General features: G+C 40.3%; 1 protein-coding gene across 1 annotated transcript in view; it reads left to right on the top strand.

Annotated features, from left to right (window-relative positions):
- LOC122792856 (ATPase family protein 2 homolog) overlaps positions 1 to 26,407 on the top strand; it is a 1,253,755-nt gene that overhangs the window by 742,330 nt on the left and 485,018 nt on the right. Inside the window, exon 11 of the mRNA XM_044060416.1 lies at positions 15,904 to 16,113. Coding sequence (XP_043916351.1) covers positions 15,904 to 16,113 — 210 coding nt within the window. The remainder of the gene's footprint in view (positions 1 to 15,903; positions 16,114 to 26,407) is intronic.

The following is a 26,407-nucleotide window of genomic DNA, read 5'->3' as shown; positions in this document are numbered from 1 at the left end:
TGCATTGTTCTGTCTGCCAAGCATTTGTCCCTAAGACCCTGCGTATCCATCTCTCCCCCTTGGCCATTTACTCAGAGAACCAACTAAAGCTGTTGGTGCAGGGTGCTATGGTGGAATCTTCCTGTCATAAAAGTCAGCCACCTGCCAAGAAAAAGGCCAAAAAACTCAGGTCTGATTCAGCTGCTGTTTCGCCTCCCTCTAGACATCTCTCTCAAGGTTACTGAAAGCCCAGATAATCACCTGGTTGTTGTGTTGGATTCCTCTGCTGTGATTCTATCAGAGGCCTGCATGGATCTAACTTCTGGCATGTTCTTTGAGGCTCTGCAAATGTCCTCCCCAGATGTTGAGGGTGTGTGGATGAGTATAGGCAAGAGTCTGAATCTCCTAGGGTATTTAGGGCAGATGTCCCTAAAGATAAAAAGCAAAAAAAAAAAAAAAAAAAAAGCATGTTTCCCCTGCTGCTAGGGGTCCCCAGCGTGAATGGCAGGACTTTTTTACCCAGTGATTGTTTAATGCATTGATGGCCTTAAAGCCTCCACAAGGAGTTTCTGTGCCTGCTCTCCCTTGATCATGTACTCCACTCAAGAGGCCCAAAGAGCAGGACATCTTTGAAGAGGATTTGGATTCTGTGGAAAAGTCTTTGGCATATTCCTGTCAGATCCCTTCTCACTTGGATTATGGCTATGAGGAGGAGGATTCTATTAGCCCAGATTCTCCCTTGGAAGAACTCTCCATTGGGGAAACCGTTTCTCATATGATGGATTATTTTGAATGGGACTGTTCTCAAGTTTCTAACATTCAAAACTGCTATTCTGATTCTCTCCAGATAGAATCCCCAAAGTCCTCTGCTGTATCTCCAGTCTTGGCTGTCCTTCTGGATACTTTTTCAGCAGCCTTTATGGCCCTGGATTCTTAACCTCTAGCCCCTGAGAAACCTGACAGATTTTGGAAAGTGCCTGATGAGTGTAAGTTCTTCTACAGATGTCCTGTTGCTGACCCTCCTGTCGCTTCTGACAAACCATCTAAACTTTTGCCTTCTTCTAAACTACTTCCTTCAGACAAGGATAGTAGAGCTATGGAATGGTTAGGCAAAAAGGTATATACTCCTGCCACCTTAGCTTTCGGGCAGACCCATATGAATAGATATGTTTTAATCCTTCTTTCTCAGGATTTCCAGGCTATTTATTATTCCTTATTCTGAAGGGAAGGCCTAGGTCCTCTCTTTACTGGTCTCTGCTTCTCAGTTAGCTCACCAGTCTATTAAATGTACTTATGATGCAGCTGATGCCTCCTCTAGGACTGCTGCCTTTGGTTCTGTTTTGAGACATTACTCATGGCATCATCTCCAGCATTTGCCTGACGATATTAAGGCTAAATTGTTGGATGATCCTCTTAACATTAAGAACCTGTTTAGTTCTGCTGCTGCTGAGCTTTTTAAGTCTATTCAGGATAAAGGTAAGGCCTTGCAGGAATTGAAACATATTTTTGTGTCTGTTATCCCTAGGTTCCACAGGAATTATCCATCCAAATCTGCCTTTGTTCGCAGACAGCCTTGTCCTCCTTCCAAAGGTAAGAAAGGTTCTAAGCGGGTTTCTCCTGCAAAGTCTACTTAGACTCCTGCTTCTCAGAAGCCTCCTTTTCAAGACAAACCAGGTTCTATCTGACGTTTTGCTTTCTCTTTTCTTGAGTCAGGTTGTCTTATTCCTTAATCTTTTCCTCTCCTTTCCCAGTTCATTAAGGTTCACTGAAGACTCGTGGGTTCTGTCTGTCATCCATCAGGGATACATTGTGGTATGGAAATTCCTTCCTCCTTTTCTGGATATCCCTCAACCTCCTCAGAAACAACTTCCTTTCTTCCAGAACTGCTTCAGAGCCTTTCGGCACAAGGTACCATTCAAGCTGTGTCTGCTTCCCAGGAGGGGAAGGGCTTTTATTCCAGAATGTTTCTGGTTCCCAGGAAGGAAGGTTCCTGGAGTCCCATTCTGGACCTTTCTCAGCTCATAACCTTTCTGAAGATCCCTTCCTTTTGGATGTTATCCCTTCAAACCCTGTTTTCTCCTCTTCTTCTACTTCCCCAGGCTTGTTTGGTCTCCCTGGACCTCATTGATGCTAATATTCAAATCCCTATTCATCCCATTTCAAGAGGTTTTTGCATTTCTCTGTCTTTTCCTTAGATTTTCAGTTCTCTGCTTTGCTCTTGATCTTGCCTTTTGCAGGATGAAAGGAGTCCAGATCTTTCCTTATCTGGGCGACCTCATTTAGGCTTCCTCCCAGAGGTCTTGCTTCGGCACCTCCAGTAATACTGTCTTTTTCTCTTACAAAGCCTGAGCTTTACAATAAACTTCCAGAAATCAGTCCTGGTTCCTTCTCAGGATCATGTGTTTTTCAGTTGCAGGCTCCAGACTATTATTATGCTGGCTTTCCTGCCTCCTCCCAAGGCTCTTTCTCTCATCAACTTTTTCAATCCCTTCTTCTTCTGGTTTCAGTTACAGCCAGGACATTTCTCAAGGTGCTAGGATTCATGGCTTCCGCCATTCCTATGCTACCTCTAGCCAGACTTCATATGAGAAAACTACAGTGGTTTTAAAGTCATTATGGCTCCAACACTGTCATTCACTGGATTTTCTAGTTCCTCTACTTCCATGCCTCAAACTCAAGCTTCAGTGGTGGATTGATCAGCTCAACATAGGACTTTCTTTTCGGCCCCCAGTCCCCTCTCAGGTAGTTTTCTTGGATACCTCAGACACAGAGTGGGCATCCTCTTTTGGTTCCTTCAAGGTCCAAGGTCTCTGGTCTCATCATATGGTGGTCTCATCATATGTCAGACCACATAAACATAAAGGAGATCAGAGCTCTCCTTTTCACCCTTCAGACTTTTCATTCCCTTTTGTTTCGAGAGCCTCTCAAACTCTTCACAAACAATATCACAGTGATGTGGTATGTCAACAAGCAAGTGAAGAGACAATCCTACCTTTTTAGCAGATTATCTCTTCAAGTTTGGGATCTAACTGTCTAGTATCAAGTGACTCTTCAGACTGTATACATTCCTTCAGAGCAAAATATAGTGGGAGACTCTTTGAGCAGGTCCAGTATACACGTTCATGAATAGATGCTTCACAGAGATGTGTTTCTGAAAATTGTTCATTGGTTGGTACTCTTCAGGTAGATCTTTTGCCTCCCCTTTGAACAGGTAACTTTCTCTTTTTAGTGTGTTTCTCTGTGCCTTCTCTGCCCTTCCTCTGATTAAGAGGGTCCTGCTCAAGATAGAGCAGAACTCTCCCAAAGTCTTGTTGGGGACTCCCATTTGGCCCAGACAGCATCATTTTCCCCCTTTTTCTTTACCTAACCAAGAGCAATCACCACAAGTTGTCTCTCAGGGTGGACCTACTCACACAAGACAAGGGGTCTCTGATTCATCCTCACTTGTCCACTTTTCAGTTGACATTGTGTGTATAGGGTTTTGATCCCTTTTAAGCATCTGTTTTTTCTGAGGGCTTGCTTAAGGTTCTGCAGGAGTCCAGGAAACCCACTACCAGGAAATCTTATGTGTCCAAAGGAAAGAGATTTTCTGCTTGGTGCCTTGCTTGTAACCAGGATCCATTTTCTGTGGGATCTCTCATATTCACTCTTATTTGTGTGAATTACTCCATACTGGGTTAGCATATTTGTCTGTTAAAGCTCACCTCTCCACTTTTTCTGCTTGTCTGCCATTAACTCCTCCTCTGTCCTCTTGGTTTGAGGTCAAGCAATTTCTGAAAGGCATTCTTCATATCAGGCCTCCCAGGAAGCCTGTTCCACCTTCCTGTGACCTCAGTTTTGTTGCTGAAAAATTGACTCGGGCTCATTTTGACCCTGCAACTTCAACTGCCTTACAACATTGTACATCCAAGACTGTTCTTCTTTTGCCCCTTACTTCAGCTAAGAGAATATGTGAACTCTAGGCTCTTCATGGCTATTCCTCCTTTTTGTTTTTTCACAGGACCAGGGTGTCTTTTTGTACTAATCCGTCTTTTATGCTCAAGGTGGCTAATGAATTGTCTCTAAATCAGTGTATTAATTTGTTCTCCTTTATTTCCTTCTCTGCAGTCTGCTAGTGAGAAGGTTCTTCAGACCTTAGATTTGCATAGACAGCTCAGATATTATTTGGATTAGACTAAGGCCTTTCACAAATCTGAGCAAATTTTTATTTCTTTTCATCCCAGATATCTGGGTTCTATGCAAACCATATCCTCCTGGATCTCTGAGGCCATTTATTTTTGTTACTGCTTTACTGCTACTCCTTCCAAGCTTCCTGTTGAGCTTTTGTACTCTCCCTTTGGCAAAGAATACTTCAGCAGTGATATGGAAGGACATAGTACAGTTGTGTAAGATCTTACAGTAACAGTAGATGTCCTTCTCTTCACTGTTGCAGTATTTGTTGTCTCCTTCCTCCCCTTCTGCTCTGTTTTTTTTTTTTTCTCTTTCTCGATGTGCATTTTCCTGTTAATTTCTTGAACGGTTGTTCCTCCTGGGGCTTTTCATTTCTGAGGTATTAACATCCATACGTCATCTATGTGCACTAGTCTTTGAGCGGGGAGCATATGTGTGATGTTTGACGTCTATAAAAGCATAAGGTTTTGGTGTAATGGCCGGTTGTTGGGCTACCCTTGGCAGGGAATCCCTTTGCTAAAGAATATTGCAACAGTGAAGAGAAGGACATCTACTGTTATGGTAAACTCTTACAAGATATTTTGCATCACAGTCTTTCAATGCATCTCTTCAAAACTAAAAAAAAAAATCCACTTTTGAGCACTTAAATCTACAATGTCAAAATCACAGCATAGATTTTTTTACTTTTGTTTGTAATGGCTTTTTGCAAACTTGGTTGCCAAATCCAGAGATTTAAATCAGATCCCAATAAATAGTTCAGTCCCTAAATAAGTAACTGACTTTATTTGTGATGTGGCTACCTCAACTGATCCTAAATTACATTTGTATCAAAGGATTGTTCAGTTTTCCTGGAAACTCTAACCGGTGCTCTTTTTTATAAGGTGGTCCTCTACTGTTGCCTGCCTTCAGCTCAGGTTCCATTTTTTGTTACTGATGCAGCATATGTTTTGGACTGCTTTGGAAGTACAGAACCAGACACTTCCCATAGTGGATATGGACTCATGCAACTCAGTTTTAGCCGTAATCCAAACTGCCATTGGATTATCTACACCTCCACCCCAATTTCTGAGACTTTGTCACTTTTTGTGAAGAAAAATCTGTTTCCCGGATGAACTGTACCTTTTGTACTAAATCAGTCTCCTCCATTAATCCACTCTGCTTCTTCTTTACACTCCTTTCTTTACTAATCATTTCCAACAGTACATCAACCATTAATACTGTTACAGTATGTTTGACACAAAAGCTGACAGCCTCACTTGAGACTATCGTGGAGCTTGTCACCAGTAATTACTGTGTTGTGCTGATTTCTATCTAAGCAATTAACCTGTTTGTAAACAATTTTAAATTATGTGCCAGTCTAACTTTAAAGGTAGCGTGTACAATAAACTTCCAAACCTAAATAGAAATCTTCCCCTCTTTCTTGAGTAGGAAATTTTGGTACATCAGACAGACTCTTATTTCTGGTATTAAATTGGGGTAAATTAAAAACAACTCCAATGCAGGATGCCAGTTGTTTATTAACAAAACATTTGTACATCAGCACTAGTTTACCTTTGAGGACTGTGTAACTGAGCATAGTCTCAGTCTTTTTACTCTCTTCCCATAACTGAAAGCTCCCATGCTCATAATTTGTACAATGAGCATTTTCTGAATTCTCTCACGTTAACTTAGCTGACCTTGGTTATAGGAATAGGCTGAGCTGCATTACTCAGTGATGGATCTAATCAAGGTCTTATCCGGTGGTGGTATCACTTCTTTGCTTCTACAGCTAGTAGCTCTTAATATGCCCCAAAGATGACTTGCCATCTTATGACAGTGGCTGTATCATTACTTTTGTCTACCCTGTAATCTAATCTTTGTCCACCAGTGGTAGTATTTGGTTATCCATAACATATGTGTATTTAAGTTTCTTATCAAAATGCAGAACACCGCATTTTTAGTGTTAAATGAGGCGATGTTATGTTCTGACCAAACAATTAAGAAATCAAGGTAATGTTGCATTTTTTTTTGGTTAGTGTTGGTCGCAGTACCTTTGATCTTTGAATTATCACCAAACTCGCTAACCCATAATGCTTCATTATATGCTAATGCTGTCATAAAGACATGAAATGAAAAAAGCCTCAACACAAACACCTGCAGCATCCCCTGTAGGGAAAACTGTACAGTCTGAAAATCTGAATCCTACATTTCCCATTATGCAGCTATTTACTAATCTACTAAATTATATAACCATTTATGTTCAATTTTCAATTGTAAATAATTTCATATTAAGAGGAACAGAACTTAATGCCTTGGCAAGGTCCAGATAAATATCTACTGCTGATCTCTGATCCAGGGCTTCAACCAAAACTGATATAGAAAAGCAGCACATTAGACATGAATATCCAGTCAAAAACCCATGTTGATTTATATATATTCCTAATCTGTGGATTTTGCCCAAAATGATGATGATGATTCTTATAGAGCTAATTCTCTGCTCTAGTTACATTGGTGCATTTTAGGATCAAATTCACTATTGCCTCCTTCCAGATTTCTAGAACATAACCAGCAGACATGCTTTCTTGGAATAAGTGTGGCATCCTTATACAGATGAGACCATCTTTCTTACTTGCTTCACGTCATGTTTGCATATGAATTTGCAGTCTAGCATTGACTTTTCATTTCTGATTAAAAATCCACAGGCTTCTGTGTAATTGTAAAGCCATAGCTGTTTTTTCTTCACAGAAAGGACTGACCTCATACATTTATCTTATTGCTGCCAGAGTCTAGTACGTAATATCCGCAAGCAGTATCCCTGTCAGAGCATATACTTACATTGCTGGTATGGTCATTAAGCAGGTGCATTCTGGTCTGTGGTCTAAAAAAACATCTCATCACTGATACTTTATGAAGTCTTTTAACTGTCTACTCTTAATTGCTTTTTCTGAGGGTGCCATTTCATTTTACCATTCTCAGAGAATGCTAAACCTCAGATACCATAGAGCAGGATGGCAAGGTTTGCAATTGCCACTTCAAAGGAATTGCTACCACATTATAGTAAGACCATACTAGCTCACTAATCCTCAAAGGTCAGATCACAGTTACACATCGCCTTAGTTTTGGGGCTGTCAGAAGTGCAAAAAACAGTAGGACTTCCAAGATGGCTACACACTGATTAACAGCTTAATTTCAATTCTCCTAGTGTGAAAATAGAAACTGAGAAAAGGGAGCACTGAAACCTTCTTTTTGGTAAAATTCAGTTACTGTCTAATAAGTACACTGCTTGGATGGCAGCAAAAATAAATTTAGAGAACATGAAAGAAAATCAGCCAGAAAAGGTGAAGAGAAAACACTGTGGGAAGAATCATGTAGCAAAAAGCAGTTCAAGCTTCAGCTTTGGCACAGTAGATGTCTTTCAGTAATTTGGAGGAAAAATAATCAAATGTATTCAGAAATAAGTAAAATAAATGAAACACTAAAGGAATATATTCAAGTCAAATAAGACTGGAAAAATAGAAGAAGCTTTAACCAGCTATTCACTAGATATTCAGATGAACTGATAAAATTGCAAACAAATCAGAGGATAAAATGAAGAAAAGGCTGACTGTGTATGAAACTTCTCAAGAAGAGCTGTTTCAAAAATGTTAGAAGACTGAGCACAAAGTGAAAACCTGAAATTTTCTGCTGTACCAGAGCAATTGAAGGAACAGACTGTATTAATTTTATGAAACACAATTAAGCTACTGGACTGGTATTCCACAGAAGGAACTGTTAATTAAAAGGATGCACTGTGTGTATACTCAAAACTATGGCCATGAGAAAGCAGCCAAGACCAGTATAATGCAATCATACCAGTATAAAGAGTTAATCCTGACAACATTGTGGCGGAAGGAAAAAGTATTAAAAATTGGAGGCCGCAATGTTTATAGAAAATGATTCACTGTACACCAGGCAGAAGAGAAGCAATTTTATCCCAGTAAGAGGCAGGTATGAGATTCAAACTGCTGTATACAGCTAAGCTGTCTTCAAAGTATTTTTCCTGGAAGATCAAGGTCATATTATGATGGAGAACAGGCTACAGAGGAAGTAAAAATGTTTACCTAAGAAAAGTGAGCCAGCAAACAGAAGACGACTCTAGCTCTAATTCTTCTGACAAAGTTTGCCTGTGAAACTTTTTTCCAATGTTCCAAAGGAAAATGCTGAAGAGACAGAAAACAACATAGAAGTTGATTAGGAGAATAAGGAGTGCATTAGACTTGAGCCAAAGTGTGGTGCTGGGAGATGGAGATAAACAGGAAGAAGACCAGCAACACTGTGATTAGTGAAAAAATGGGGGACTATAAAACATCTGTCACATTTATGAAATGTGGATTTGCAAGAAAAAGTGCCTGAGAATGACTGGACTGTTAGATGACATTGTTAAACTTGAGGCTGAACTGTAAAACATATACCTCACTATATATCATTAATGTTTAGAACAACACTAAATGGGGAAAAACATAATGGAAGTAAAACAGTTTTTGTTCTTATTAGTATTTTTATAAAACACTTCAAGATATAAAGTGTATGTTAATATAATGCAGTTTTGTGTAGTGTGTAGTCAGGGGTATTTTAAATGTGGAGGAAGAGTAATTTCAGGGACTGTTTTACGTGTTAAAGATGTTAAAGTAAACAAGTATTTTTGTAGTTGTAAGAAATAAAGGCTTTACAGCATGACAAGAGTAGAAAGGCTTCAAAAAAGAAAGTTTGCAGTGAAAACGTGATCTTGAGCTGCTGGAATGGGGCTGGGTATAAAAGTGCACATATGTAAAATTAAGATATTTTCTTTTATTTTTACAATAGTGAATATTTAGATTATTACCTTTGGCTTAAGCAAGTATATTTTTATGCAAGTAAGTTTGAAAAATAAGACAAAAAAGGATGAAAGCTATGGGAAATTCTAAGTATCTTACATCTGCAAAGATATTAGCATGTTTTTTTTTCAGAAGCAAATGTGCAGTGGGGGTCAGTTCAAGAAATCTGCAGCTGAAGGCATTTGAATTCACAAAGATTCATTGCTAACTACTTCTGTATGGAAACAAGCTGTCTGCAGATGCAATTAATTCATTTTGAGTGTTCTAAGCAGTCTGCAGAAGGAAATGCAAAATCTGAAGGTACAGTGGCAATCAGTTCAGTAGAAAATAGTATGAAGTGATGGGTTGTGAATAAGAGAGAGCCTCCCTAGTAGCCCTAACCTAATTCTTTAATGCATTTAATAGAACAGTGTACAATTAAGTTTATTTAAATATAACCAGTGCACATTTTCTTAGGACTAAAAGTTAATGTTTTGTGAAAGCATGCAGGCTGTTTTTCACATCGGGGAGGGGGAATAGCGATAAAAGAACAGACACCAGTCAGTGCAAGTGGGAACACATCATGTAGTATGCGCAATCTTAATTTTTGTTTAGATAATGCCTGCTGGGACAGCTGTTGATTTGGGGTAGGTGTTTTTATCTGGAGGGTTAAACTTCATTTTCTTAAGATGTACATTGCTTTGTATGTTCTAAGTCAGTATGGATAGGGTGTTGTGAAAATGTATTTATTTATTTTTTTGTTTGAGGGTTGTCTTTAAAATAAAACGTCCATAAGAATGTGACATAGGTTCAATAGAGATGAAAAGAAACAACTATGTAAAAGATCAGCCTGCCAAACATTAAGGTCTGTGTGTAACACATATGCTGGAAATGCACATTCAAAAAACTGATAAGTATAATAGGTGGGAGAATAGCTTTCTATCATAATGGCCATGCTATCCGTATTATCCTAGAATGAAAATGACCTTACAGGTATAGACAAAAAGGAATAGTATTGAATTATATTAAGAAATGCAGAGCGCAAATAATGCTGCAGGAGATGCAGTGGAAAGAAATTAGCATGTGTATTTGACAAAGAAAGGATTTCATAATGCATATTCAGCAGAATATCATGAGCAAAGGAAAATGGGAGTAATTATATTAATTGATAGAGGTGCTCCAATAATGACAAAATAAGAAAAAATACAGTAATGTTAGATTTGTGGTAGTAAGATTGTGTTGGCAAGGGAGGCAAAATACAGTGGCATGTATTTATATTCCACCAAAAGGTGCAGTTATGGAGCTTAAGAAAATTTTGGGAGAAATAATCAGCTTTCAACAAGGAATATTACTTATAGGTGGGGAGTAGAATTTGATTCACAATAGTGAGGATGTATTTGAGGGACCTAGAAGGGAAAATATAACAAAAGAGAGTATATTTCTGAAGAAATTTATGAAAATATGTACGGAAGATGTGAATTCAGTAGTAGGAGCTCTGACAGAATTTACATATTACTCCCCAAGGTAGAAGTGGTTAAACTAGACAGACATGATATTTCACAGAATCTTGTGCATTTAATTGAAAGTTTCAACACACATCCAATAACTATTTCAGATCAGGCACCAATAAAAACTAACCCCAAAATGCAGGGTAATGAAGTAAAAATGAGACACTGGCACTTTCCCACCTACTTCTTAAAAACAGAGGAATTAAGGGAATGGGTAGTAGAAATTATTTCATAGTTATTAGGAAAACAGAAATATCTAGGTAATGAGAGAGATAAAATGGGAATTTAAAAACAGGGTCGAAATAAAAGAGAGAGAGAGATGGCTAAGAAGTAATATGAATTACTAGAGGGGGTTGACAAACATTAAAATATTGGAGAATAAGAGGAATCCCACAGAACAAGAAGTGGCATAAATGCAGAGTGCCAAAGAGAAAATAAGGGAGTATCTGGATAAAATGCATGGGTTTATAAAGATTGATGTTAAGCAACTACTTCTCCATAATAACGCAAGGAGAAAAACTTTTAGCAGATTGACTTAGACAGTAGAAAGGGTTTTGCCAAACTTAGGGAGCCTATAATGTGAAAAATAATTACAGATCCTGTTGAGGAATGTGGAAATCAAGAAAGAGCACAAATGGAATTATTTATGGAAGACTTAATCATGCCATGGTAAGAGGTAGATGAAGCTCAACAACTAACAGTTAAGATGGATAAAAATGGCGATTTAACTTCAGTCTTCAGGAAAGTCTCCAGGAACAAATTGTATTCCTGCGGAAGATTAAAAGGGAATAAGGTGATAAAGATCTGGATTAAGAGGGAATAAGGTGATAAAGATCTGGAATATTTTGTTTAACAGTATTTTAAAATGAGGGGAAGGGCCAACATCTTCGAATAAAGTGATGGTGGCTGGATTACTTAAAGACTGTAAAGATCTATCAGACCCAGCTTCATGTAGACCTATGTCAATGTTAAGCCATGATTATAAAGTGTTGGTCTGTACTAGCTAAATTAATGCAAAGGTGTTGCCAAGATTGATAGATGTGGATCAGTGATGTTTTGTAGTGGGGAGGCAAACATTTGACAACATTAATAAAACGATGATCCAAAGTGAAGCAGAATGTAAGAAGATACTGGTGTTGGGGAGTGTTGATGCAGAGAAAGCATTTGCCAGAGTAAGCTTGGATTTTATGAGTAGGGCAATGGAAGCCTTTGGATTCCCTGATGTAATAAGGTTAATTAGGAGGATATATAAAGATTGGAGGCAAGAATTAGTGTGTGAATGTTCTTTTCTGATAAGTTGTTTTTGAACTGAGAAACAAGGCAAGTGGTGTCCTCTTTCCCCTTTTTATTTGCTTTATATTTAGTCATTGGGAAAGAAAATAAGTGACTCACTTTTATTTGATGATGATTTTATTTTGTACCTGATAAGTCCAGAAAAGGGCATCTTGTTGTTGGGAACATTTTGAGACAGTTTCAGATCTTTTCAAGATATAAAATTAATGAAGATAAAACAAAGGCTATAGCCGTAAATATGTACCCACACATGAACTAGTTCAGCAATACTCATATTTATGGGGACATGATGACCTGAAATATTTGAGTATGAATTAAAAAGGCTTCTGTTATGGTAGATAATGAATGTAGGAAGCGACTAAACAAAAGATAATATAAAAATTGAGAAACTGGAAGCTCGTTTATGGATATTGATGTTGACATACAAGCAGTGAAAATGTTTTTAGTCCCTTTAGTTTTTTATACAAGTCAGGCATATTTTTAATTGGAATAATTATTAATAGGGTTTAGGAATTTATCTGGCAGGGGAAGATTGCAAGAGTTAAGTGGAATAAGTTGATCTTTCCAATAGAACAAGATGGTATAGGATTATCTGATTTGAAGGGTTATTTCAGAGCTGCATAGCTAAGGCTCAGATACATAACCCAACAGATGGTTATAATTGAAAATGTGAAGTGATGATGAAGCAGAGGGGAAGTTCAAGAAGGAGAGTGGAATTTTGGATGCAGATCTTTAAGAAGAATAATTGCAATGATAGAGAATAATTATATTCATAAAGCAGCAGAAAGTAGTCTAAGAACTGAGCCAACACGAGAATGGAGAAATGAGATTTTGCCAGTAGGGATGACTGCAAGAAAGGGTGCAAAAAATTAGCAAGACAGAGATAGAATTTACTAGAGAAAACTGGCAAAGGTACCAACATATTGGGAACAAATTACTACAGTGAGAAATGTGATAGAGTGGGATGAGGCCAAGAATACATTTGGATTACAGGCTAAAAGCTTCCATCCCTACCAGCGATTGATATCAGAGTATAGGGAAAGATACGGAAATCCTAAGTGAAAGACCTACAGTGGAAGATTTATTTAGTTGAACTCGCATAGAAGCTGCTGTTAAAAATGGATAATTAGTAGGAATATAAAATATTGCATGATAACTATAAGAATCAATCAGAGAAGGTTAGAAAGATTGGAGAGAGAGACTGGAAACAGAATTTATAAGAGTACAAATGGAGGACATATGCCTGGCTTCCAAAAATGCAACAAAGTCCAGAAGGTTTATGATCTTTGCTTGCAAGTGTTTGTGTAGAGATTTCTCTTCTGCAAGCAGACTTCAAAGAATTTTTTTTCTGGTATATAGGAAATGTTGGAGGTGTGATAGTGAAGAAAAAGGTAACTGGGAACAAATGATTTGGGAGTGAAATGAGTTGGCAAATTGTAAATAAGGAAATTATTTTTTTGAGCTGGGACAACACAGGATCTAAATTGTCTGGACTTAGTAAGGTCTTATTAAGTTTAATTCTGTTGGCTGCCAAAAAAACTATTACTAGACAATGAAATCAAAGTCATAACTAACTTTTGTGAGGTATTGTACATTATAAAAGAGATGAGGCATGTTTAGAAAAGGAAAGGATCAATTTATATAGAAATAAATGGAAATTGGGGAACAGTACATGTCGATTAATGTTCAGGAGGAGGAGGGGTAGTGAGGTTTAAAGGAAGGCAGGAATTTAGCAATTGATGTAATGTACTGATAGTTACAAAAAAATATGTGATGTATAATGTATGTAAATTGAAGAAGAATGTTAATGATTGTTTTCCCTTTCCATTAATGTATGTTTGTGTATGTCTTAAGTCATAATTTAATAAAAATGATTAAAAAAGTGCAAAACCTGTAATTACATGTCCTACAACTTCAGAAAATAAAATGTGATTCTACAACAAATACTCTAAATGTTAGAATTTCCTGCAATATCATTAACGCATGTTTTCTAGTAGGGATTTCCCCTGTACCCCTAACATAGGAGGAGGGGCTATTCCCTTACATCCCTGTGACTCGTGTATTAACTGAGCAGGAAAGGAAAACACTGATCCTATTTTCAGTACTAAACCCTAGAGTTCATTAATTCCATACTGTTGTCACTGCCACTGGACCAAAAAGTAGTTTCTGGACAGTTCCACCCACCCCTGATCACTTTTGCCTTTTGACTAGGAAACCACCATTATGGTAATTTATGAACACACAGGCATCCAGTGCAGAGCAGGCAATTAACCTAGTATTGTGTTAACAACTGAACAGGAATGGAAAACACTGACGCTTGTCTGAGGATTAATTTATATCCCTAATTTCTTGGAGTTTGTAAGGGGAAAAGTACATCTAAAATTTAGTGTAGAAAAATTCTCCTACGAGAGACAGTTAAGCTAACAGTTACATATCCCAATTTACTGGTATCTAGCATGTGCGGTAAATTCTCCAAGTCTCAGTGCAATATGTACCCAGGATAACTATGACACTGAGAATATTAGAAAAAATATTTTTTGTCTCTCCCAACCATGATCATCAGATCACCTACCCTGTGACTCTTTCATTTCTCCATCACTCCAAGATACGGGGAGAGGGTGGTGAAAACTGGAAACTGCGGCTGTAGTCCACTTCGTTAGGAGATTTTTTTGAATGCTTCTGTCATTACTAAACACTGATTGGAAAGTAGTGTGTAGTGCCTGTTACACTGTGACATTGTGGCTGTACAGAACTTTTTTACCCACAATTCCCAGCTTAGTGTTCTGTGGACTACTTGACAGGCTTGTGCACCTGAGTCTCTAGTACAGGGACAGCACTGCATTGGAACCTTCCTCTAGATTGAATCATGCTGTTGGTGGGACTCTGCCAACTCCCTTCCTTTCTTGGGATTGATAAACCAGTATTTGCCACTCACTTTCATCTCTCTCCAGCTGATTTTTTTTACTGCTGAAGCCAATAGTTGAATAGCTCAGATCCAAAATGCCTGTTGCCAGCCTGATGGTACAGAAGTAGGCCATCCATTTGTGCCACTGCCAACCTAAGTTCACAAATGTACTTGGGCTGCTGATGGGTCTGTCCACGGGTGATATAATGAAGTGACCTATGGACAGCTGTCCTATTCTGGGGATTTTGGTAAATTGAACGCCTGTGTGACCTTTGGAGGGAGCCTGGAGCCTCTTATGTCATGTGAGGTTAATGTAGGGGGTGGCAAAGACATGACATCCTTACACTAGTCACTCCCAAAGCTAGTGCAAATGACCGTCTGTCAGAAACATGATGGTATGTAGGCCCTGCACTTGCTGCTCCCCATTAGAAGGAAGGATCTCTCTATCCATGTTTCTAGTAGTGAGGTGCTGTTTAAGTTGAGCCCTAGAGCAGTCTGGGGGAGCAGTTGAGGGATCCAGGAGTGGATGATTGGGGAGGCTGTTGAGAATAGCTTGAGGCTGCATGGGGCTGGTGAGATCATAGTAAAAAGAGTTCTACTCTGTGGAGATGGCCAGAAAACACATCTTTTTGTTAGATTTTATAAGAGTAAAATTATTAGTGTGACCAGTACCACAATTTGTGTATTTAAGATAAGGTTACTTTAACTGTAGTTTAAATAGGGAACCAGTTACATTTGGTGTTGGATGATTTACTGAGATAAACTATGCAGATATAGTTTGTAACAAAACATACAAAAAGTTTTTGTGTGTGAAGTGCTCTGAGGCCCACCCATTTCTCTAACTTAGGAGACTTTGGCCTTGTGTTATGTTCAGCTTTGCGGCTGCTCTGCATTGTGAGTAAGGGACAAGGTGAAATCCCATGTGTGTAGCTTCTCTTCAGAGGAAAACACATTTTAACTAGGTGAACTGTGATTAATTCCATCCTTCTGTGATTATTGTAAACTGCTATGTGCAGTGAATGGATTCTTATATTTTAAAGTGTGTAAAAGATCTAACTTTGACCTGAGAAATTGTTTTAGTAAAATAAGTTCATCTTTGAAAGTTTGTAGTGCTGTCTTTATCCAGTGATAATCGGAATAACTCATTGATAGTTTTTAGTATTGAAATGTTACACTTGAGTGATTTTGAAAATATTTTAAGTGAGCCAAGCACAAAATAATATTTTATTATCTTTAGGTGTCTTGGTCAGACATAGGAGGCATGGAAACTGTGAAAATTAAACTGAAGCAGGCAGTGGAGTGGCCATTAAAACATCCAGATGTGTTCAAAAGAATGGGAATTCAGCCTCCAAAGGGGATTCTCTTGTATGGACCACCAGGTTGCTCCAAGACAATGGTAGCAAAAGCTTTGGCTAATGAGAGTGGACTCAACTTCTTGGCAGTGAAGGTACAACTTTATTTTTGTATTTTCTCTTTAACTATAGAATGGGAAGACATCTGTGAGAACTTCATTTTGACGTATCTTTCCATCTTTTCTGTTTAACCGTTGTGATATTACTGTTCCAGACTTAACAAGTTCAGTTGGTTAAAGGTACTCCTAAGAAACTGAAGTTCATGCTCCCCTTTGAAAGTTAAACTGTGATTTTTTTAAAATGTACTAGTAGTTATCTTGAGAGTTTCTAACCGTTTTATGAGGTCAGCAGAATTCTTTATCATGAGTCTATCAGGGACCATGAGCTCCTGAATTGGAATACCTTGCTCTTACAGCCAATAGAACCTAAAGTCACTGCTGCATACTCAGTTCTGTTCCACAGTGATCATACTCATTAAACTTCTGTTTATATTATTGATCTTTTAGCTGAAGTGCATGTTGTTGTTGGCTGCTAATGTAGAAACATGAGTTCCAGTGATGGTAGCAGTATTACTGGTCTTTATTAGAAGCCTTGGTGCTGCACTGAATCCCAGAAGTTCTAATTCACTGCCATTTGCTGCTGAATATGAATCTTAAAATCTTAGCTTTTTTGTACAGTGTTCTGCTTTTTCCATATTCTCCTGGGATTTATATACATTTGGGGCCCAGAAGTTCCTGGAGAGGAAATTGAGCAAGACCTACCTGAAAGCCAACTTCCTTTGGCCCACTTTTCTGTCTGCTGTTGCTGGATCCTCACTGGCTTCTTTACAGACTGTTAGCAGGGCACTGAGTACTTTTGTTCCAGATATCTACCCCAGTCATTTGGGTTATTGCTGCTACTTAACCACTAAAGCATGACAGGACACTAATATACCAATCTCTTAGCTTAGACAACATTGGGAACAGGTATTTTTTCTCCTCAAGACTACGCCTTGTTAGTATTTAATCCAGTTTGAGTAGCTTATCAGTTAGCCCTCCTTCCTTTGATACAGATGACTCTAAGTTATATTCCGACTTCAGGTGGCTGCAATCATTTTTCAGTACTGACACTGCAGTATAACATAAGGGGGCGCTGGACTCCTGAGTGTGCCATCCTTTGGATGAGACTTTAAGCAGAAGCCTCTTCTATATGACTTGGTGGTAGCTTAGGTGTATGTAAAATAGCACTTACAGAAAAGGCTAGGGGAAGTTCCACGGTGCCCTGACAAAATTTCCCCTAGACAGTATGAATGCCATCTTGCCTCTCCCCTGGAAAAGAGACCTTTGCCCTAATGTGACTTACCTGGTCAGTGAAGTGTAAATAAAAAAGAAATATATATATTTTTTGGAATCTTGCCATTTTGCATCACTGGGGCCCTCACTGCATCTTCAAATACAAAAAGCTATGTGCAGTAGGCAGCACTGCAGTGTTGTCGATGTTAGCCAGAGTGCATGTCCGCAACCTACCATTGAATTTATTTCACCATTTCATTCTGTCACATTTTCTGCATTGAAAACTTTGGTACCTTCATTTGTGTATTGTGATGTCCCCACTTTGGGTCAGTAATTAAGGAGCCTGAATGCTCGCCACTAGCAGTGGCAAGGGATCACTTGGAAAAAAAGTGGATACACTCATTATTTCCAGATGCACCCCTCTGCATCAAGCATTAATTCCCTTAAGAGCACACAGGGAACACGCTCAATCCGGGGTCTGGGTTTCTCTATCTGTCTCCCTCCAGGTCCCCAGTCAGACTCTCCACTGGCACAGCTATAGAGATGAGACCTCATCTGAGTGTCCAAGCCAAGTCCTCCAACACCCTGTCTGTGAAACCAGTGCTTCTTGTCCCTGCTCAAAGCAGCTGATATGCGCACACACACACACACACACACACACACACACACACACACACACACACACCTGGCAAAGGCTGGCACAGATTTACTAGCTATGCCCCTTTCTGCCCAGACTATAAGGTAGTTACACTGCCACAAGACACCCCAAACCAACTACTGTAAGGCTCGTACTAGGGTACCTAATTATGTTGAATGACGTTAATGTTAACATAAATTATAGTGTTTGGCCAATGCGATAAGGCTTTCTGGAGTGGCCACAGTGTCACCAAATAAATATAAGTACTCTCAGAGATTAAATGTTCTCTCAAAGACCAGCCACAATGAAAAGTTTAAATATATTTAATAAATAATAAAAGACCATGAAAATACTGAATATCTATTTACAATAAACACCAGAGTTTCATCACAGGAAATATTAAAAATAACACAGGTGGATAGGTCCACACAGTTACAGATAAACAATACTTAACTAATCTCAGTATATTTTCCTGACTGATCTAATTAATTATTATTCATTGGTTGCAAACTAAAGCAAGGCAAGATGAAGTAGGTGAAAGATCTTCTTTGTCAGGTTACAAAATCAGAGTGCTCTGAAACTTCAGTCTCACCTATTATTAAACATTATTTTAGTGATGGATTACAGAATGACATCACATACATTTGGTCATCTGACTTCTGGTCCCATGGGCCCCCCCTTCCCGGCTAGAAGCTGTCAGGATTTAGAACATATGTGTCAATAATGCACACACATACAGAGCCTTGTTAAGATCTGTTGCAGATCCTGGAAGTCATAAAACAATTTCAAACCTCCACTCCTCCAGAGTAGCAATTAGATCACCCAAAGACAATGCAGAAAGCTTCCTAGTACAAACTTTTTATTTCTGACTGCATTGAGAACTGTAAGATACAATCTTTATGCCCTAAGCCAGGTAATTTAATTTCAAACTATTTTCAAAGTTTGAGATTAACCTCTTCTCTTTCAGTATCCTTTGCTAAAACATATACATTTAAACAGTTACATTAGTGTGTGTATATTTCTTTTTCTGTCCAGCAGGGTACACTGTTGGTACATTTTTAACACAAGCAGCTTTACAAATACACTTTTCAGCACAAGCATCTGTACAAATCAGTTCAATATACAAATGACATGTAAGTCTTTACAAAATGCTAGCTAACTGTGCTGGCATATATTGCACATCCACTGCCCTACTTCTCCTGGTATAGCTGGCAATACATCACATGTATCATTACTGCTTTTACATTTTTTTTCTAACAAACGATTTATGTTAATGGACAGTAAGGTGTTTTCACTATTATTTACTGCACTTAGCACTGAAGGGGAAATGCACACAGCTCTCCCTTCTTCTGAGGGAGAAACTTCCTGTGTTGTTCACTTATGTATGGTTAAAAGAACTTTTAATTGTCCAGACCCTTGGTATGGAGGGATGAAACCCTAAGTACAGCCCAGAGTATCCATGTTTTAGTAGTCATATGGCTACTAGTGGAGCCAGGTGGAGAGAGAGGATGGACTGGAGCAGCTGATACCAGTTTGTTTGTCCATCCTGGGAGGTTTTCTCTCCTGCCACATTCCCATCATGTACTAAGTTGGTAGGCAACAGCTTTTGGAAGACGACAGGGCAGATTCGTGCAGTTAGGTTGTGCATGCGCCACTGAGATGGGGATAATGTTGGTGGCAGCAGGCACATAATTTCCAACCAGGCAGCCATTCTAAACCATCCAGCTGCCTTGAGGTGGGTTGAAAGGAAGGATGGGGCAGGGATGTCCTCAAACTGAAATACTTACCCACTTCCAACCACTTGACTGTCATCTCCAGGGGAATGAATGATCTGCTCTTCCCCCTGAAACAGGAACATGTGGGCCAGAGAGCTCTCGCCTAGTTCATGGATGTCTGGCTCTTGCCTTGGAAAAATTAATTACCCGAATCGGGCATAGGTATGGAACCATTTTGTCAGGTTCCATGGAGGAGGATAAAAATGTAAACCCCTTTTTCTGGAGGTTTTTAAGTTGCCTAATGTAAGGGAGCAGATGTAAACCAGTGTATGGTAATGAGGTAAGCAGATGTCACCACCAGAAACAGTAGTTTATTCTATGTTGAGCAGATAGTACATAGGAGCACAGTACCAATTTTCCACGCATCCCAAAAACAATGACACAAGTAAATGACTTGTTAAGAATCCTACAATGTAAAAGCAAACTTATGAGGAACAGCTGCAACTTCATATGCGGTATGTAGCAATCTCAGATACTGTTTCTCATTTTCTCTGTAGTCGGTGGTTCTCGTAGTGATGTCCTTCAAGGATGCATCTGCAGTCTTTACAAATGGGTTGTCCTGTCGTCAGGCAGCCCTTCGGTCGGCCGGATTCCAAAGTCTGGGTCTGACTTCGGCTGGTGTCGCACTTCACCCGACGTCATTGCGGCAGTTCTTCGGGTATATAGGCATCAGCCGACGCCATTTTCCCCAGTCTTTCTTGCCGCGTGGCGCCCGAAGCAGAAGCTGTTCGCAAGTGCCGGTCGGTCAGATCCAGAGATTACTACTACCGAATACTACTTCGAAGACTTCTATAAAGCTAAGTACCCCGTTGGGGACTCTTTCTTGCCTCAGCCGATGTCAGAGAAAGTTAATAACTGTTTATCTTGTGGGAAACAAATACCTCATAAAGATTTCCACTCCTATTGCATACATTGTTTAGGCCCAGACCACAACGTAGCAGCTTGTCTAGCCTGTGCCTCTTTTAACCGACGGACGCTTAGACGTCGCTCGGACTTTGCTGAGCAGATTTTCGGCTCCGATTTTGCCTACATTATGCCGTTGGATCCTCCGACTACGCAAATAACCAAAAAGCGCAAAGAAAGGACCGACACTCGCGGTTTCGGCGAAACCGGTTAAGCAAACCATGAGTGTCTCGGTTTCGGCCGAAACCGAGCAAGCGGTTCTTTCTTCAGCCGATAACTTGCCTTCTACCGAGGCCTCTTCTATCCTGGTAGAAACAGCTTCTGAAATCCAACCTTCTGTTGCGATTTCACAGGATTTGTCAGACACCATTCCCCTAGATATTTCTACCCCTGCACGTGGAGCTGCTAGGCCTCCTCCAGCTATGTCTATTAAGGCCTTTGCCAGGGCTAAAGCAGCCAAAGCATCAAAACCTGTGCCTGCCAAGCCCCCCTCTCACAGGCCCAGCACCAGCTCCCATATGCTTTCTTTGGCAGAGGATCTCATCTCTTTAATTCGTGGAGCCCAGCCTCATCCAGACAGGGCCTCTCTCCCTCCTCCAGAAAAGAGGCCTAGAGCAGAGCCCCCTGAGCCAGTAGCCACAGATGATTCCTCTGATGACTCAGAACATACAGACCCCCCTGAGGCTTCTTATTCTCCTTACGAAGACTCTGATGCTGAGGAGTCCATCCCTTCAGCCTCTCCTCCTGAGGAATTTTCCTTTGGGGAAACCTTGCATGCTATGAGGGAACAATTTCAGTGGCAGGGCCAAGATTTCTCAGACTCTAGAAAAAGGCTTAGGACCTTTCTACACTTGCCACAGCATAGGCCTTTAGCTATACCTCCAGTTCTATCTGTTGTTGATGATGCATTTAATGATGCTTGCACTGCTCCTGATACTTTACCTATGGCTCCTGCTAAGCCCGATAGGTACTACAGGGTCCCGGACACTCATCACCACTTATATAAGGCCCCTTTTGCAGATCCAGAGACTATCTCCCAGGGCCCTAAAGGTGTAGCAGCTACTTCTTCAAAAACCGCCCTACTCTCTGAAAGGGAAGCCAGGACCTTAGAGAGATGGGGTAAAAAAGTTTACACCTCTGCTACTTTGTCAGCTAGAGCTTTGAACTGCCAATTTCATATGATTCAATATCAAGAGTTTATGCTTGACCAGTTGACTAAAAAGCTGTCCTCTGAAGAATCTTTAGATAAAAGTATGTTCAAGAAATGTTACATAACATACAGCAGGTTAGTAACCATTCTTTAAAATGTGGCTATGATGCACTGGAGGCTTCCTTTAGATCAGCCATGACTGGCACAGTTATCAGGAGGCATGCATGGTTGAAAGAACAGGCATTACCAGACCATGTCAAATCTAAGCTTTTGGATGCACCTATGGACAAGGTCAATTTATTTGGTGCCCCCCACAGCAGGTACTAAAAAGATGGAAGAGAAAGCAAAATCTGTGCAAACAGTAAAAGATTTCTTACAAGTTCAACCTCCAAGGTTTAGCAGGAATTGGCCCTCCAAGAATTGGTCCTTTCCGGACTCCTCTAAGGCACAAAGAGGCAGGAATAGGCGCTCTAGAGGCAGAAACCAATCCAGGGGTGCCTACAGGGGTCGCCAGTGGCAGGGTAACAACCAACGAGGCACGGATACAGCCACCACCACTACAACAACTCAATCACAGTGACTTGGCGGTGGCACCGCCTACCAGGGAACAACTAGAAGCACCCTTAGGCGGAAAGCTAACATTATTTTCAAGAAACTGGCACTGCATTACAAGAGAAAAATGGATTTTGCAGACTATAGACAAAGGTTGCAGGTTCCATTTCCATACTCTACCAGGAAAGAGAGGAATGCCAAACCTACCACCTTCTCAAAGGTCAGAAGCTCTAAAACAAATATCTCAATTATTAAGAATGCGAGCTGTGGAAAAGGTACCATTTATGGAGCAAGGGAAGGGATTTTACTCCAGACTCTTCCTGGTACCAAGAAAAGAGAACAAATGGATGCCTATTCTAGACCTGTCCGCTTTAAACACATTCCTCATTGTTCCAAAATTCAAAATGCTGACCCTACAGCAGCTTCTTCCCATGCTGGGCAAGGAGTCTTGGCTGGTAACTCTAGATCTCAAGGAGGCATACCTGCACGTCCCCATAAGACCAATTTGCAGAAGATACCTCAGATTTCTTGCAGGATCAGAGCATTATCAATTCTCAGCATTACCCTTTGGCTTATCTACTGTGCCCAGAGTGTTCACGAAATGCCTGGCATCAGTAATCGCTCATTGCAGACTTCAGGGAATTCAAATCTATCCCTACCTGGACGACTGCCTGATACAAGCGGACAACAAAAACAAACTAACAGAAGACTTACAAAGAGTCATCTACCTGCTACAAGCCCTGGGATATACAGTCAATACAAAAAAATCAAGGCTGATTCCATCCCAAAGAATAACCTTTCTGGGTGCAGAACTGGACACATCAAAACAAATGGCATTTCTAACTGCAGAAAAGAAAGAGCAACTTCCTCTCTACTTCTTGGCATTAACAAAGCAGAGCCATCTAACTGCAAGAAAAGTGCTACAAGCTCTAGGCTTCATGGCATCCTGCATAATACTGGTCCCTCATGCCAGGCTTCATATGAGAAAGCTACAGTGGTACCTAAATAATTTGTGGTCTCAGCACAAGCACAGCCTAGAAACCAAAATTCCAATGATCCCATGCCTGAAGCAAGAGTTCTTATGGTGGGCTCAGGCCTGTCAATCAAACACAGGACTGCCCTTCTGCAAAAGTCAACCAAGACAAACCATCACGACAGATGCCTCAGACCTCGGTTGGGGGCACACATGATGGGCAAGTGCATTCAAGGCCTATGGACTCAAGACCAGCTGCATCTGCACATAAATCTAAAAGAAATGATGGCAGTAAAATTGGCAATCCAGGCATTCAGACCTCTTCTCCAAGAAGGCCAGTTGATGATAAGGACAGACAACACCACAGTTATGTGGTACATCAACAAACAGGGAGGCACACACTCATACCCTCTATGCCGGCTGGCACTGGACCTATGGGATGTGGCTCTGAGCTACAACATTCAGTTACAGGCAATTTATGTACCAGGGAAGGAAAACATTCTAGCAGACATATTAAGCAGAACTACAACAGATGCCCACGAATGGATGCTGCATCTGGACATTTTCAAAACCATCACAAGAGAATGGGGATTACCACAAATAGACTTGTTTGCATCCCCATTCAATCACCAGTTGAAGAAATTCTGCACAAGGACTTACCACCCACTTGCTTGGAAGGTGGACTCCTATCCTTCAGTTGGAAAAGCCTGACAGCATACGCATTCCCACCACTTCCTTTGATGCACAAGGTGCTTCTCAAGATCAAAGAGGAACATCCGAGGATCATTCTGATAGCCCCAGACTGGCCAAGACAACATTGGTATCCACTGCTGAGGAGCATGTCCCGGGAACAAATATGGACACTGCCCCTGATTCCATTACTGCTGACACAGAACAACTACAACATTCTGCATCCAAACCTAAAAACTCTGCAGCTAACTGCCTGGAACATTACATAACAGCAATTAACCCAAATTTATCCCAAAGGGTTAAAGACATAATCCTGGAGGCTCGTAGACCTTCAACAAGAAAGAATTATGCAGCAAAATGGAAAAGATATCTCATCTGGAGTACTGCAAAGGGGCAAGATGTGACACTGGTAAACATAGCCAACATCCTGGAGTACTTGGCGGAGCTCTTCCATACAGGCCTGTCCTATTCCTCCATCAAGATACATGCATCAGCTATTTCAGCAGAATACAGCTTGGATCCTCCTGTCTTCTCGCATCCTCTGCTCAGACAGTTTCTGAGAGGAATTTAAAATGTAAAACCTCCCAGGAAACCTCCATTGCCAGCATGGGACTTGAACTTTGTGCTAGAAAAACTGACTCTACCTCCTTTCGAACCAGCAGCTACAGCAGAATTGCAATACTTATCCTGGAAGTCTGCTTTCCTGCTGGCAATAACTTCAGCAAGAAGGGTCTCTGAACTACAGGCATTAATGGCAGTACAACCCTTCCTGATCTTCCATCAAGATAGAGTGTCCATGAGAACAAATCCTACATTTATGCCTAAGGTGGTATCCAGAGTCTCTTTAAATCAGGCTATCCACCTTCCTACATTCTTCCCCAATCCACAGAACAGGGGAGAAAAGCTCTTACATACCTTGGATGTACACAGACAATTACGCTACTACCTGGACAGGACAAAAAACAATAGAAAAACTGACCAGCTTCTGGTAGCATATGCAACAGGAAAAGAAGGAAAACCAATTTCTAAACAGACAATCTCCAAATGGATAGGAAATTGCATTAGATTTTGTTACTCCTACCATGGAAAGAAAACTCCAGAGAATATCAGGCCTCACTCCACAAGGGCTACAGCCACTACCACAGCTTTCTTACGAGGAGTGGCTACCAAGGACATTATAGAGGCTGCTACTTGGACCTCCGTGCATACATTTGCCAAGCATTATAACTTACCTCTATACTCTAGATCCCGTGCTGGTTTTGCCACTGCTGTTTTGCAAGGGATCCTGACTACACCATAATCTATTCTCATTTCCTCCTCCCCTAGTTTAGCTATGGTATTCTACCCATTTGTAAGGACTGCAGATGCATCCTTGAAGGACATAGTACAGTTTTGTACCTACCATAAATGTAGATGTCCAAGAGGAATGCATCTGCAGTCAGGATTACCCACCCTCCTTCCCCTCTGAGGTACTCCTAGGGTACTTACCAATCTTCAGCTAGCTTGGGGGGGATCTATTATGGTGTATTTGTTTGTATATATGTACATACATGTTTATTTTGTGTGTTTGCTCTCTACTATTTGGAAACTTTGGCATTTATCCAAATTTAGCCATCCAAGAGGGCACCTGGCATCTGGGGCAAGAAACACTGAGGAAAATGGCGTCGGCTGATGCCTATATACCCGAAGAACTGCCGCAATGAGGTCGGGTAAAGTGCGACACCAGCCGAAGCCAGACCCAGACTTTGGAATCCGGCCGACCGAAGGGCTGCCTGACGACAGGACAACCCATTTGTAAAGACTGCAGATGCATTCCTCTCGGACATCTACATTTATGGTAGGTACAAAACTGTACTTTCCTTCTTCTTACCTTTTGGATAAGCCAGAGATCCTGGCTAACCCACAGTTTATTCATCCCCTGTACATCCCAAACACACACACACTTTGTTTTTCTTAGAAATTGTTTTGTGTTTACTCCATCCATTCTTAAGTTTCTTTATCATGTCTGACACTATATTCTCCTCACAAAAGCTGCTGCTGTGTGTGTGTGTGTGTGTGTGTGTGTGTGTGTGTGTGTGTGTGTGTGTGTGTGTGTGTGTGTGTGTGTGTGTGTGTGTGTGTGTGTGTCTCTCTCTATCTCTTGCACACTCTGTTACGATGTTGTATATTGTTCTGTAGCATACTAAAGCTGTCATCTTATTTTTTCTTCTTGCTCTTGTGTATCATTCCTTATGAATGTTATGTTTAAAAATAATATTCTTTGGTTTTCTGCAAATGTTTTAGCAATGCACGTGTTCCTTATTGGGGCCAGCAAAACGTATTAAGTATTGCTGAAGCCTGCACTAGACAGTCTTTTATTCATTATTATGTGCTGGACTGTGCAGTTTTGGCAACATTCTTGTAATTATTTTTCAGACTCATTTCTCCTTCCCAGATGA

Source organism: Protopterus annectens, chromosome 2.part0 (genome assembly GCF_019279795.1).
Source record: "Protopterus annectens isolate FY-2018-M chromosome 2.part0, PAN1.0, whole genome shotgun sequence".
Lineage (NCBI taxonomy): Eukaryota > Metazoa > Chordata > Ceratodontiformes > Protopteridae > Protopterus > Protopterus annectens.
The sequence above is the reverse complement of the archived record's forward strand: the minus strand, read 5'-3'. Positions and strand labels throughout refer to the sequence as shown.